This window comes from Acanthisitta chloris, unplaced genomic scaffold, assembly GCF_000695815.1.
Source record: "Acanthisitta chloris isolate BGI_N310 unplaced genomic scaffold, ASM69581v1 scaffold8918, whole genome shotgun sequence".
NCBI classification, from domain to species: domain Eukaryota; kingdom Metazoa; phylum Chordata; class Aves; order Passeriformes; family Acanthisittidae; genus Acanthisitta; species Acanthisitta chloris.
Window position 1 is genome coordinate 299,124 of NW_008685394.1, and position 14,776 is coordinate 313,899.

The 14,776-nt window shown below is 34.8% G+C and overlaps 1 protein-coding gene across 1 annotated transcript in view; it reads left to right on the forward strand.

Annotated features, from left to right (window-relative positions):
• The window catches only part of ERC2 (ELKS/RAB6-interacting/CAST family member 2), a gene marked incomplete at its 3' end in the record, with an annotated part of 317,798 nt that overhangs the window by 286,690 nt on the left and 16,332 nt on the right, over window positions 1-14,776 (forward strand). Inside the window, exon 15 of the mRNA XM_009079752.1 lies at window positions 14,132-14,279. Coding sequence (XP_009078000.1) covers window positions 14,132-14,279 — 148 coding nt within the window. The remainder of the gene's footprint in view (window positions 1-14,131; window positions 14,280-14,776) is intronic.

Below are 14,776 nucleotides of genomic sequence, written 5' to 3' on the forward strand. Positions count from 1 at the left end.
TTACATTCAAATGGAAAGACTTAAAAAATTACTCTGCATTTAACATTCCGGATCCATCAAAAATTCACTGGCTAGCATCATAGGATTTTATTATAACCCAGAATAGTTATTCTACCTGTTAAAATAACTGAGGAAATACCTATTAGCAGTTCCTCCATAGTGCACATGTCTACCCCACTGTATTAACTGCAGAGAAGAACAAATGATTTTCTCTGTTTTATCAGTGGCTGAGACAGTGACTTCTTAGAAAACATATTTTGGATGTATTGTCAACATATGTAAAACTATGTTCCCATACACTATGCTGATTTACCTTTCACTTAGGTAGTCAACACTGATATGATAAGTTCCTTGTTCTTCAGCTCCCTTGCTTCAAGCTACTCTGCTTCCTGTAAATGTGAACTGAATATGTCAGCCTTTATAAACATCATATGTACTCTGTTCCTCCCAACAATTGTAGCTGTTAGTAATTGTTCATTACAAAGTAACTTCCACTAATGTTAAGAAGCATGGAAGTAATTTGGGGAGAAACATACTTTGTTCTTTTGTACTTGTATAATATGACTCTGCCTTAAGGATAAGCTTAAGTCAACCTTAACTGTGGAACCATGAGCAGTATTCACACAGTGCTTTTAAAATGAGCAGAACAGCCAGATCAATTATGGGTTTTCTAGGTTTTTAATACTTGAATGTAGTTTTAAATGTTTTAAATATTGTATTTATTAGAATTTTACACAGTGTTTCCTACTTTAAAAAATACCTCGATTCTTTATTAAACAAAATCATGTTTTCTGTTGTCAAGTCATAGGGTACCTCAATTCTTTATTAAAGAAAACCATGTTTTCTGTTGTCAAGTCATAGGGTTTTGTAATGAGTACAATAATAGCCTATATGTCCTTCTCTTTTTTGGTAGAAATAAGGGAGACAGAGATAAAATTTCTTAGCACCTGATCCTGACCTGACTTTTTCATTTTGTTTAATCTGCTGGTCCAAAAAAGGATAATGTTGCATTCTCTCTTTTAACATCTTTTCGGCAAGTTTTTGTGTTACTTTCTAACTTGGGCAAATATTGTTCTAGCCAGCTAACATGGTTCTCATATGCTTCAAAATAATTTCTAGAATATTTCACATCTCTGTTGTGTTTTGAGAGTATACATTTTCTTTTGTATTGGGTGACACATTCAACAGTAGAACTACCTGCTTTTGTATCTAGAGTTTGGTTTGGTGAATTCTGGCTTCTTTGAGCAGCTGAGGTGATATTTCATACCACCTGTACTGAATCTTTGCTCATTGCAGCAATTAGCAGCTGTTGTCTCATTTCTCATGGCAATGGCACTTATTCTGTTAGCATTCCTCCTTCTAGTGACAGCTCATCTTAAAATGGATCACATTATTTGTGTGAGTCACAAGGCCACCCGGATAGCAATTTAACAGAGTATTTTCCATAGCAACTACTTCTTAGGCTCATTCTGTCACGATTCTTTCCAGATGTGCTGTTGATTCAGGTAATGTTCAAAATCCTGCCTAGAAACATCTTATTTTTCTGTTGTCTTGGATTCTGGAGCTCACCCAAGGTTACAGTAAGTGTGCAACTCTGTATATAGTTATGAAAATGCAAATCAACCATGGACATGCAGAGGCCCCAGAATGTATCCTCTATTTGATTTTAAGCAAGTTATTTTTGGTTTGAATTGGCTGGTGGTTATTTTTCCAAAAGCAGTATTGATTTTTGTTTGATGCACAGTCCTGTCTTAGGTTTTGGAAGGAATTTATAGGGTTTGACTGTACCATAGCCACTGTAGAAATTTAGCAATCTTTATTAATTCATGCATTCTTGCAAACATACCTCTTGTAGGACTATCCCTGGGGAAACCTGATTGTATGAATTTGCTGTCTGACCTGTCTTGACTATTTTTCAGTTTTCAGTGTTGAAACCTGCATTGGTTTTGGTTTTGGTTTATTTTTGGTTGGTTTTATTTGTTTGTTTGGTTTGGTTTGTTTTGCCATTAGTTTACATTTGATGAGAAAATTTGTCACCATTGTTGAATGTCAGATTTGAAAAGAGAAATTGAAAGTCGAAATTATTTATATTCTGCACAGTGCTTCTAAGCTGTGCTTTTATTTCATTCATGGTAATGTTCTTTTAAACTATTAAACTTATGCTTCTGTTAAAATCCAAGTGCACTATCATAGCTTCACTTCCCACTTGTCAAAACGCGTCATTTAATCTGATCTAAGCATCAGAGTTTCCAGTGATAATCCATTTTGATTCTTTCAATCCCTTCTGATTGTGTTTCTTTAATGGAATGTCTTGTCCTCTGATTTTGTGTTGCTCTTGCAATGTGCAGTATTGGTTTAAGGAACATGGATGCCAAATACTAAGCCTTCTGTAGTTTTTGTAAACTTCTTTAAAAGTTATTAAATTTTACTAAGACCATAAACATGACTTTACCCAGTGTTCTGCATCAGATCTGTTTATTTTTCTGAGATACAAACATTGAATTTTTAAAATAACATCTAGGTGGTATTTTTTAATAGTATTTTTGAAAATATTTTGATTTTTCATTACTGATGGCTTTTCAGATTACTTCTCTAAAATTAAACTTTGCACACCAGGCTCAACATATTTTGTTTCTAACAGAGATGTCATTTGTATCCTCCCAATTAATGAAATGCAGTAAGGAGGGGAATTCTCAGGTCTTGCAGATCCTGCAGATACAATGATGTGGGAGGAAAACATTGCTAATTCCTACAGTCTTCCATAAGATAAAACCAGAATCAGTGAGGACAAAAATGCTGCATTTCTCATCAGGAAGAAAAGATTTGAACATGTATACAAGACCACTATACATGGTCCTGTTATTCCACTGTCACTTTGAAGATCACAGCAGTGAAGGCACATCGATGTGTCTAACTGATGAGTAAACTCAGCTGTGTGCCATCTGGATGGATCTTAGATCCTATGGGTGATGGGGACATGACTGAGTGACTACAAAAGTAAGTGGAAGTCTAATGTCTTGTGACAGGGCCATATTTTGGCCATAGTTTTGACATGGGTCAGTATTTTTTCCCCCTAAATATTCCTCAAGGACAAGAGAAAGACTAGGAATGCCTTACCAGAAATCTCTATATAACTCCTTCCCTGCAGATATGCTGCTTTTCCAGCTAACTCAGTGACTGCTGAATGGCAACAAACTCTATCCTGTTCCCACTGGGTCCTCAAAAGTACTGTCTGTCCTCTGCCACACCTGCTTGTAATCTGGGTGTCTGTGCCAGCTGCTGGCCCCCAGCTCCCTGCTGTGACATCTTTCTGTGTTCTGCCTTGAAGGCTTGGTAGCTGCTTCAGAAAAAGTCTTCATACCCTCTTTCCCCAAGAATATTCACCTCAGTCAGTTATTTAACATATCCTTGAGAATCCCCAGCTAGACCAGTTACCTTCTGGCATACACCTGGCTGATAGTTAGAGAAGATAATGTTCTGACTATGGAAAGAGCTGATATTTAAAACACTGACAAATAAGGAAAACCAGTTGGGTTGACCCACCCAACTAACAATAGGAGCCAAATGGTTTTTAAATTCTAGTTCAGTGATTTTAGTAATTTTAAAAATTACTAGTAATTATAGTAATTTAAAAAGTATCATCATGATTTTTGGTAATCAGTGTAGTCCTATGGATTAAGTAATTTTATTATCCATTTTTGTTGTAAAATTTGAACCAACTTGATCTTAGCTTAAAAGCAGAATCTTTCTTTGCCATGAGTAAAGGTCCTTCAGTCTTAGAAGTTTTTCTAAAGACTGTCAGAAATATTATTCAAATCAATGGAGAACTTCATGTGTTAGTCCTGTTAGTCTAGTATGATGTGTAAAAAGTTAATTTTTATCAAGACTAAAAGTGCTACGGTTCATTGTGAAACTGTCCTAAAATATCTAACAACTGTTATTTGTACTGTGGTCATTCCTTGTTGTCATTCAGACCTCTGTCTTGCTGAGCTCTATACCTTCTCTCAGGGATATGCTTTATGCCACTTTTGTCTGTTTTGAGAAAGTCAGTACACACTGTCTTCACTGTGAGCCAGTGTGTATTATCTTAGAGCTCTAATACTGTACATATGAATTTTGTAAATGTCTGAAACAAATTTTTAAACTGTTAACCCACCAAAGAAGATCAATGAGCAAACTTCTTTATGCAAAGTTGAATCATATGATGGTCTTCATGCTTCTGGCAATGCTTGTGACTAGCTCCATTAGCAGGGAAGTCATATAATTAAATAATATCATGTCGTATCCTATCTCTTTCATTCCCCATCTTTTAAGATACTAATTAGAGAAATATTTGTGTGTTGTTGCCTAATTTCCTCTCTCCTACATAAAATATCTTGTGCCTACTCTAGGCTTTCATTGTCTTTACTGGTACTTTTCTATTTTAGTTATAATTTCACATGCTGAAATTTGGGCATTCAGTATTTTATTAAGAATGTAGCGTTGTTTTTTCACTGAGATAAAGTGTTGGTGACAGAGTTTGAATGAATATTCTCTGATGGTCTTTAGACAACCCACACATAAAGGAATGGTGGCCTGCAAGTTTGAGAAGAAATATCTTCTTTACTCAGATACTTTAATAATTTTTTTCCCCAAGTGTTAGCATCACTAAAAAGTGGTGTTAATAGTTGGCTTTCTGTGCCTTGTTCTAGTGCTTCCAAATATAATGAAGTCATCAGGTATAATATGTTTAAGTTTATTCTGTACCTACCAATACCTTATCAACTAGGCCAATTTAACAAAAACATAGTTTTAAAAAATAAAATATGTTGACTTGTAATAATTTGTAGCTAATTATTCTCTTTGTGATATATTTTCAAGTTCAATATGATCTACATTGAAATTTATGAGTTTTGTATTTATATTATTCAATAATAATAATTCATAATGCTTTGTAGCATTATGGAAATTAGAGGGATGACCTTAAGTTATATCTTTCCAAATCAGACCAATCTTTTCCTTAAATTTCCTGTGGAAAGGAAAAAGTATTTTTTTTATATTTGTATTTGCATGATTAATCATGTTGATCAGCACTTACTAAAAGTTGAAAGAAAGCCTCACTCATTCTTTAACATAACCTTCAACTTTGTAACAAATGGTTATTTGGAATAAATTGTCAACAAAATTAAGAACAGATTACAGTTAGCAAAATTAGGAACAAAAGTTGGGTTTTTTAAATATTCTATTTTTTCATGTCGTTTTTTTATGTTTTTGACTCAAACATTTTGAATTCTCTGCAAATTCATTAAACCAATAGTAACTCTTAACAGTAACATTTTTCCAAACTTAAACCTTTCTTTGGCAGTTCAAAAACATTACCAAGAACTATATTCTAAAGATCAAACCATTCCTCCTGCAAAGTACTTTTATCTTTGTCTTCTATAAACACAAAAAGTGGTGTTGAAGGATGAGGGCACTGACAATGACAGATTACCTGTAGTTTTGTTTTCCTGTTTAACTTAGGTGGACCCTGTGCAGTGCCATATTGTGCTGTAACACAATCCCATGTGTTCAGATCCCATTGTTTCTTCTTCTCAGCAGTTCCCATTTCTGTGCCACATTGGGCTATGGCATAACACAATTAGAGGGATTTTAACCAAGTGTTGGTGTCATTCCTATGAAGGATCATACAAAGCCAAATGAACAATAGGAGTCAGTTTCTAACTTCTGCTGTGCTTTGCAGGACTGTGAATTCTTTTTTTTCCCTCTGCATTTCTCACACAGTCTGAAGCTCATTACATCTACTCGTGTGTGAGCAGTGCTGCCCATTTGAATGAAATGATAATGCAGTGGTTATTGAAGAATGATCTATGAAACTATGATGTAATTGCTTTCACAAAGTCTTTTCGGGGAGATCTGTTCTACTTATCTGTCATTTCTAAAACATAAATTATCAAGACATCAGGAGTGCAATGTTATAGGGCTTGAAAAAGTTCCAAGAATTCAAAGGGCAGCTGAGTGCCTACTTCTTACTTGAAAATTAGCCCTGAAAGATGGGCATGAAGTTCCTTCTTGCCTTTTAAAATCTGGATTATTTTTGTTTGTTTAACAAAAGACCTATATGCACATTTCAAATTGGCTTTAAGGAGGAAAAAAGGGAGTAATTTGAAATTCCAGTGTAAAGATAATACAGTTACTGGGAGATGTAAGTAGAGGTGTGATAATGGGAGTAATGGACTGTGGCTCTGGGGAGGTAAATTGGAGAAAAAGGACAAGTGGATAAGGAAGCTGCTTTTTCAAGAGACTGCTCTGTGATTATTTGGAATCAGGTTCTCTCTTTTCCTTCTTTCCACTTTCACATTAGGGACAGATGGGTCTCCCTGTTTCTCCTTGATTCTTTCCTAATGAGAATATACCTCTAATATAGGTGTAATACAGAGGCTATTAGTTACTTGCCTTGCATAGGAGAAGTGTTGATATTTCATCCTCATACCTGCTTCCAGCAGAAGACTTGATCACATGGAGATTTTAATGTTTGATAATCAGGCAATATAAAGAAAAGAGTGGTAGAGTGGGGTGTGTAGGAGCAGGTCCCCCCACTCTGTCTGTGCCACACTCAATGGAGCAGTCCCCTCTGCCCCTCAGTGTGTTTGGGCTGTGGAGCATCAGTTGTTCTCTGTGTTTGCTGTTAAGGGCACCAGGACAACCCAAGGTACAATTTCATGCTGTTTTTTCTTCTGAAAGTATTTTAAAAGGGTTTGTTCTTTGAATACAGTGCAAAATAATTGTTCATTTAAAAGAAGTAAGCTATAAATATGTTTTTGTAAAGAGGCAAATTTTTGTCAGCCGCAGACCTACAATTTTAGGATCATCATTGAAAATGAATAGTGACTGAATTTACATCTGTATCTTACAACTAGCTTAAACTTACAGCCCTGTTGTTGAATATACAGATTTTAAATTTAATGCTTATGATCAGTATGTCTTGTTTTTAAAGAAAAAGCTTTAAAATGCCAATAATATTCGGAAGTTTATTTTCTAAGATGCATGCACATCCATAATGGATTAACAGCATGTTTTAACAAACCATTTATTTGCTTTAGGGGTGACAGAGAGAAGCTGTTTCAAACAGGATCTCTCATCACCGTCTATCTCTAGTCACCTCCTACTGAACTTAAGGTTGAATACTGGGGGTCATGAGGGAAAGAAAACAGTAATTAAAGGCAAAAGTTGATTGAGCTGGGCTTTTTCTCTTTCAGTATGATTAGCATGTGAGAAGCTGGCTGAGTACTGTATATCATTACTTTAAACATTTCTGACTTGATTTAACTTTGTAACTTTTTAAGTTGAATTTCTGTAGTTTGTGGAGAATGGCTTAAGTAGTAAAGGCTGTAAAAGTTCTTGTTAGAAGATGTTGTTTCTATAAATCTTAATCTTGGGATTCTGTTAGATTGCAATTGGACTGTTTCTAAGAACTCACCCCACCTCCCAAAAAGTTGTCATGAGTTCCTTTATTAAAGCTCAAAAAATTATTCTTAGACTAACAGAGGTGGGGAGTAAAGCAGGAGTGTTTACAGAGCTCACTTCTAAATTGACTGTGATAAGTGGCAATGCAATGTATTATGATTAGAGGTTTCTGGGAGACTCTTTAAGAAGGTTAACTGCAAGGCAGCTCTCAAAAGAAAGCATTTATCTTAGTGGTCATCCTTCAGTGTTTTATACTACTGAGATTTTTTTTGTGGGTGGTTAGAACCATTTTTTGTGTTTTATTAGCTGTATCTTGAATACCTCCTACAAGCTGAATGACAGTTTAGGGTTATTAAATCTGTTCTTAGTACATTTTTTTATCCTTAGTTAATCTTGACTAAATATATGCTAGTGAGAAACCCTTTTTTCTCAGTTGTTGCCCATATTTGTTAAAGAAATTATTCCATTTGACATTTGTTTAGGCTGCAGTTTGATAAAACACTGTATACAATATACTTTTTCAGTTTGGCATTCAACAGAGACTTTCATGGATTTATTTCTTCTTGCATTATCTTATCTTCCCTTCTAGTATGCTAAGACTTCCTTTTCATATTAAGTAATTTTTTTCACTCCAGGACAGATGCTTTCACAAATGCATTCTCTGTCTGTATTTCTGGAGATCCATAAGATTGCATTTTTCAAATGTTAGGTGACATTTAGAACTGAGTAGCTTTGGTATCAGCTGCTTTCTCTAATCCTATGTATGGTAATTTTCTCTAATTCAGATTGTTCTTTAGCACTACTTCCAGTGACTTTACTAAATGATTTATATTATTTCATACTTTTTGTTTGTTTAAAAGCCATCTCTATTATCAGATTAGCAGTTGATCAATCCTCCAAGGAAAGGCATCTCTGTATTTCACTATCACTGAGGAATGGCCTATGCAGTAGAAAGTCATTCTTGCCTGAAACTGTTATGCAGGAAACACTTTTGTTCTTTCTTACTATAGAGGTAGAAACTTAAATATAAAAGGTCCTTTCTTCCAGTCATAGGAAGGATATCAAGCCTATGATGGAAGCAGATGAAGCATGACATTAACTCCAAGGACTACTGTCTTAAATGAGACACAGAGTAAATCATCTTTAAAACACTGAATCATTTAATAACTGGGTTTCTGGTAAAGTTGTGTCTTGCAGAAAGATCAACTGTACCTAGGTCATTTCTAACAGATGTCTGCCTAAATTGTTCAAAAAGACTTCTTCTTTCCTCAGCAATTTCTGCAGTTGCTATTCTTGCTTTGCCTGCCATTCCCATTACACCTTGCCTAGACATCAGGAGGAAAATCCCACAGCTTTCTCCTGCAATTTATACACATTAGTTATTTTTATGTGTGCCATGAATCTAGAAAAAAAGTTCTAATTCAATTTGACATGGCATTTTATGTTCTCATTATCATGTTGCCACTCATATTGTAGTTTTTCCCAATGTTTATTGCCATTCATTTCTCTTTTTTCCACATTTTTCATGGAGTACTGGATTCCGTATTTCAGCTAAAATCTGTCATGTAGATAAAAATCTCACTTCTGCCATGCAATCTATTTTTGTTTGTATTTCTCAGCGTGATATTTGCCTTATTTACAGCAGATCATTAATATGGAGTTTCTCCTTAGTTTTCTAGACAGTGTCTTTGGTTCGTAAAAGCATTTTTATTCTTGTCTTCATAGCACTTGAAAATCCTCCCAGTCTCAAGCCTCATTGAAATATAATAAGTAGATTTTCTAGTCCATCATTCATGTGGTTAATAAAAACATTATACAGACTGGAATCCTGAATCATTTTGCATAGTATACAACTTGCATAAATAAATTAATTCCTGACCATTAGAAGTGTTTCTTTTGTCTGTTCTTTTGGATTTTAGTATGAAGTGACAGTAAGTATAGTAAGATACTTGTGCAGATTTTCTTGGTACTTCTTACTGGAAGCATTAGGACCTTAAGCCCTGATCTTGCAGCTGTGAGCATGTTTGTTAAGAGACTGTTGTATTCACTGTCTCTATATTAAGGAGACTTGATTGAGGTAGTAGGTTGTTGTGGACTGGAATTCAGGCAGGCTTTGCCAGGGAAGAAGTTTCATTTCATGAGTTTTTCTTTTCCAGAGAAAAGTTCTGCCTCTCCTCTTTGTAAGGAGCAACACGTTATAGTGGAGGATATATAAGTTGGCAATCCTAGGAATTACTTGATGCAGATCAAATGAAAATGTACAGAATAATTACCAATGTGGAGCAAATGCCGTTAGGTTTAACCTGTATTTTTTTAATCTGAGAGTTTAATTTTAGCGTGTATAGTTTGAGTGATATTTTTTTTTCTGATGTTAAAAGTACTGCCCTGTTATTTGTATAACGGATTAGTTTGCCAAAAAAAGAGAGGAAAAACTACTAATAGCAAAAGGGATTACTCTTTATAAATATTACTGTTAAAGAATGTCATTTAATCCACTGCTCTAATAAATTATTTTAAAATGTATTTTATTGCCATAATTTATTAAACAATAAGGAGACATTTTGGCTGCAAATAGTGATAACATCTCTCTAGAACTGTATTTGGATAGTAATTTTTTTTTCTGACACAGTAGATAATTAGGAATTATAAATTACGCTTACACTCTTAGGCACGTTAGTTGGAGAGTATATCAGACTCTGTGTTGTTCTTGGTGCCAGTTCAGGTCTTGATTTTTAAAAATTCTTGCACTGAAACACATGATGTGTTTCATTTTCTAGCAGCAAAGCAGAAGTGTATTGCTTACCTGAGAGATATAGACAAAACCCTTGCCACCAGTTTATTTTTTTGAAGGAAGTTTAATTCATGTTTGTAAGTGAGAAAGTAATTATTTTCAGCTGCTTTGCTGGCACCTTGTTCCTAGTGGCAAGATAATCTTGTTTCAAATGCTTCCTGTAAAAGCAGTGATAATTTTTTAGCAGACTCACTGGATAGCTAAAATAAATTGCTTCTGTCAATCAGGGTTTGTTACTCCATAGGAAACTTGGCATATGATGACAGGGTAGCATAACAACTTTCACATATGTGGGCAAACCAGTGCATGATATGTAATAAGTGGGATATGATACTGTAGAATTCCTAGTCTATCCTGAGAGGCAGTTTCATAAATGCTTGGATCTCTTCACTTAGATTCCTTACCCGCATGGGCAAGATATTTTTCAACCTCTGTCTTCCAGGGTCCTAGTTGGAGGCAAGATCCTAGGCCATGCAGAAGTAAAGGAGGAGACTTCCTTAGGTGCACTGTCACAATCTGCATCTTTATTTTGTGCTCTGAAAAAATAATAATAAAACCTTTTGGATTTCTCTGTCTTCCCTCTGCACAGAAGTAGTTAACAAGGATATAAGCATGTATCATTGGATAAAATACACAGTCCTGCTTTGCTGAACTCTTGTTAACTCAGATGCCTAGTTAAATGCCACTGGATTATGCATTTGAGGTTATTAATATTCAGATTATCCACGATAATAGGACACAGCTAATGTGCCTTCATCTCCCAGGAGTGTCTGTGCAGACAGGTGCAAACTTGCTCTGCCCACACTCTGAGCAGGCTGTATGTGAGCCAGTTCCAGTCTGGAAGCCATCAGCATGTTGTGTGGCACTATGCCCTTGTCTCTTAGATAAATGAGGCTTCACAGCTTCTGAACTGAAGCTGACTGCAGCTGGGTGGCTTTGAGAGTGCTGGCAGTGAGAGTTTGCATTCAGCTGCCCATTTGTATAGATGGTGTTCTTCATTCCACATTGCTATGGAAGCACTTCAGTAGGAATCCTCATCTTTGTACTCTTGTGCAGTCATCTCTCAGCATTCCCAGTTTTAAGGTCCTCCCAACTCCACTTAAATTAACTATAAAGATAAGAATTAAAAAATATATTGACAAGTTTTGGGGGACTGGTTCAAACGTGTATGTGCTGTGATTCAAATCTCAGTGGAGCACTTGTGGAGTCATATGACAGCAGCTATTTCACATGACTATGAACCATTATTTCCTGGAAGTACTTGATATGAATCTTCAGTTCCTGGAATTAAGTGTTTGGTTACATATCTTCCCAAAATAGGAAAATCCCCATCAGCTGAGAAAACACGTGCTAGGGACTGCAGAATCTTGTGGGTTTGGAGTCTGCAGAATCCAGTGTGAATTTTTCAAAGCGTGTTGACTGGCTCTCCTCTCCCATGGAAGGTTTTACCTCATCTGCTGCTTTAAGCAGGGGTAGAGAGTGTTGCACAGTTGAACAGTTGTGACTACAAGAATGCGTAATCACTTTGCCTGGCAATACAAAAAAAAATATGAATGTGAGGGAATCCTATGTTGAAATGATACCAAATAATTCAGTACTTTTGACTGTTCTTCCTTACTAGTCAGGTTTGTACTTTTACTGTCAGTTTTGAGGCAGTGAAATGATCTCCTCCTTCAGAGGAGATAGAAAATTTCAGTATAACTTCATGTAGTTTTCAAGTTAATTTAAAACTTTTATTCTATATGTGGCTTTTTACAGCTGTAATATGTGTTACTCATAATTAAATAGCATTATATATAATTAAACTCCTCACAGATGGCAAGTATTTACTGTGAAATTTGCTGTTAGAGAGCAGACATCATATTTGGTCTGGCTGGCATGGAGTTAACTTACCTAATTTAAGAATGAATCTAAATATATTCTAAAACCTTGGGATTTCAGACATGTAGATTTGTTTACCTGTTGTCATTCTGAGTGTGTTGTGTTTGTGATGGTTATGTCAATGTTTATCTTCAGATATTAAGTATATCTTTGCAAATGATTATTATGGTATAAATGGATTTTATAATTTTTAATAACGTCCAAAAGAGCAACAAAATTGTTGCTTGATGGAAGTTAAAAATTGGAATATGTTCTTTGATATAGACCACTGGAACATTGTCAAAATTTCTGACTGCCCTTTCTTTATAATTTTAAGACAGTGTTTTATCAGAAAACTGTAGAGGAGCTAAACTAATCTTATTTCATTTGGAAGCAAGTATTCTATGCATATATGCAGGGTGCTGTTTCTGTTTCTTTGACTTTAAAGTCACAGAATACCTGTCTAATGGAAGGTGTCCCTGCCCATGGTAGGGGGTGGGAACTATCTTTCTTTGAAAATACCTTTCTTATCTTTAAGGTTTAGAGAAACTTTAAGTTTTAGAGAAAAACAATATAACTATATCTCATTTCAAATTAGCATTATGGGTATGCAACCCTCTGATAGAGTTTTTTGTTTCATACTGGTTATTGGAAATAATTCATAGCTTTCATTTAAATTAAGACTGTTGGAGTCTTATGGCATTCTCTTTTAAACATCATTTAACTGTGATTAGAATGAAGACAGAATAATAAATGAGACTGTTTAAGTGTATGAATAAAATGCAACTGTTTATCTAAAATTGATCCATGTCGCATAACTTCAAGTAAAATAAATGGGTTGTTTTTCTTTGACTCCATCAGAAATATTGTCCTATAAATATTTATGTTAATACATTAGGAACTTTGAAATAAAAGTGAAATAGCTTTCTTGACATTTTTGCTGGCAAGCAAAGGACTATGAGAATTCCAAACCTTTAGCTCACCTTGACTGTATGAAGTTCATGTGCCTTATTCTTACATTTATTAGCAGTTGGAGCCTAAGGTTAATTTATGAATCATTTATCCATGTTTATTTTTAATGATTGATCTTATATAGCTCTGGAAAAAGGCATAGGCCATAACATATTCTGTTCTAAAAGCTATTAGGTCTTATATGCTTTTCCTTGGCTGATAAGTCATAGTCTATCATTGAATGCATCGCAGAAGGTGAATATATTTCTTTTATTTATGAAATTAAAGGGCAGATTATGGCCTTGCCAACATGACCATTTGAGAGTATATGATCCTGCAAGATCTGTGCTTCCAACTGCATGTTGTAAAAGATGCTTTTACCCTATATCCTGAGGAACTATGATGTGCCCCTGCTAGAATCTACGTAATCCTATATGATTCTGAGTGCTGTAAGATTCTGCTTGCTTTATGGAGATTGACAGGAAAAGATTTCTCATGAACAACTAGATTGAGAAACTTATTTTCTAGATTTTATATTTTACTTCTAGAAATATGTTTTTGTGGTGACATGATGAGTAATAATGACTGTATAAGAAAACAAGTAAATACGAGGAAGAGGTTCAGAGATTTCTGCACTGAGGCCTCAGGGTACAAAATTAACAGAATAATACAAACATTTCTTTTTATCTGTCTCACTTTGCTTTTTATTCTTCAATCTGTATGATTTGAATAAATCACAACAGATTAATGTAAGATATTCTAGAATTCAGGAAAGTGAATTGAAAAATAAATATCAAAGACTTTAAAAAGCAAGAAATTTCACAGAAATACTGTTAGATATCATATTGCAGTAAAATAGACTGGGATAAATGTGTTCTGAAGATGCAATGAAAACTTATAAAGAGGACTTTTTTGGCTGATCAGTTTATTTCTTGATTTGTTAGACTTGACAATGTAATTTACTATTCAGAAAGTAGTTTGTTCTACTAATGATTGAAAGAAATGTCTCAGTGTGATATAGTACTATATTCTGTCTTAATAAGATGGTAACAATTTTTATTTTATCCTATTTTATTTTATCAGACAGGAAGCTTTGCTTGCTGCAATTAGTGAAAAAGATGCAAATATTGCCTTGCTTGAGCTGTCTGCTTCAAAGAAAAAGAAGACTCAAGATGAAGTAATGGCACTTAAACGAGAGAAGGACAGATTAGTACATCAGTTAAAACAGCAGGTGGGGAGATACCAATTTTCTGTTGCCATGAAAGCATGAAAATCAATATTATTTTAATTTGTGCTGTTTTATTCTGACCTCATATTGGAAGTGTTTAAGCCAGGTCTGACATGTGACAGCAGTTACAAAAGGTAGGAGGTGTTCAATGTAAGTGTTTATTGCTTCTCTGTAGTTGTTAAGTATTTAGCTGCACATTTTCTTGGTTCATATTATATGCAGCCAATACACTTTCTGTTTTTCCTCCTCATATAGTTTCCAACCTTCTTCATTGTGTGAGAGAGAAGAGCAGATGCTCTTTGCATAAAGCAAGATCTATCCATTCTGTTGACTCTTTTAAACCTCCTTCTGTTCAGTTATTTGCTTATCTGTTCTAAAATAACTGTGTTTTCTGAAGGTTTCAAGCTTTCTGAGAGGTTATCTGGAAACTGTGATTATCCTTAAAATAAATTCTCAAATGAGTAAAATTCACCCTGTCTTCAACACTGTAAGTTATTGGA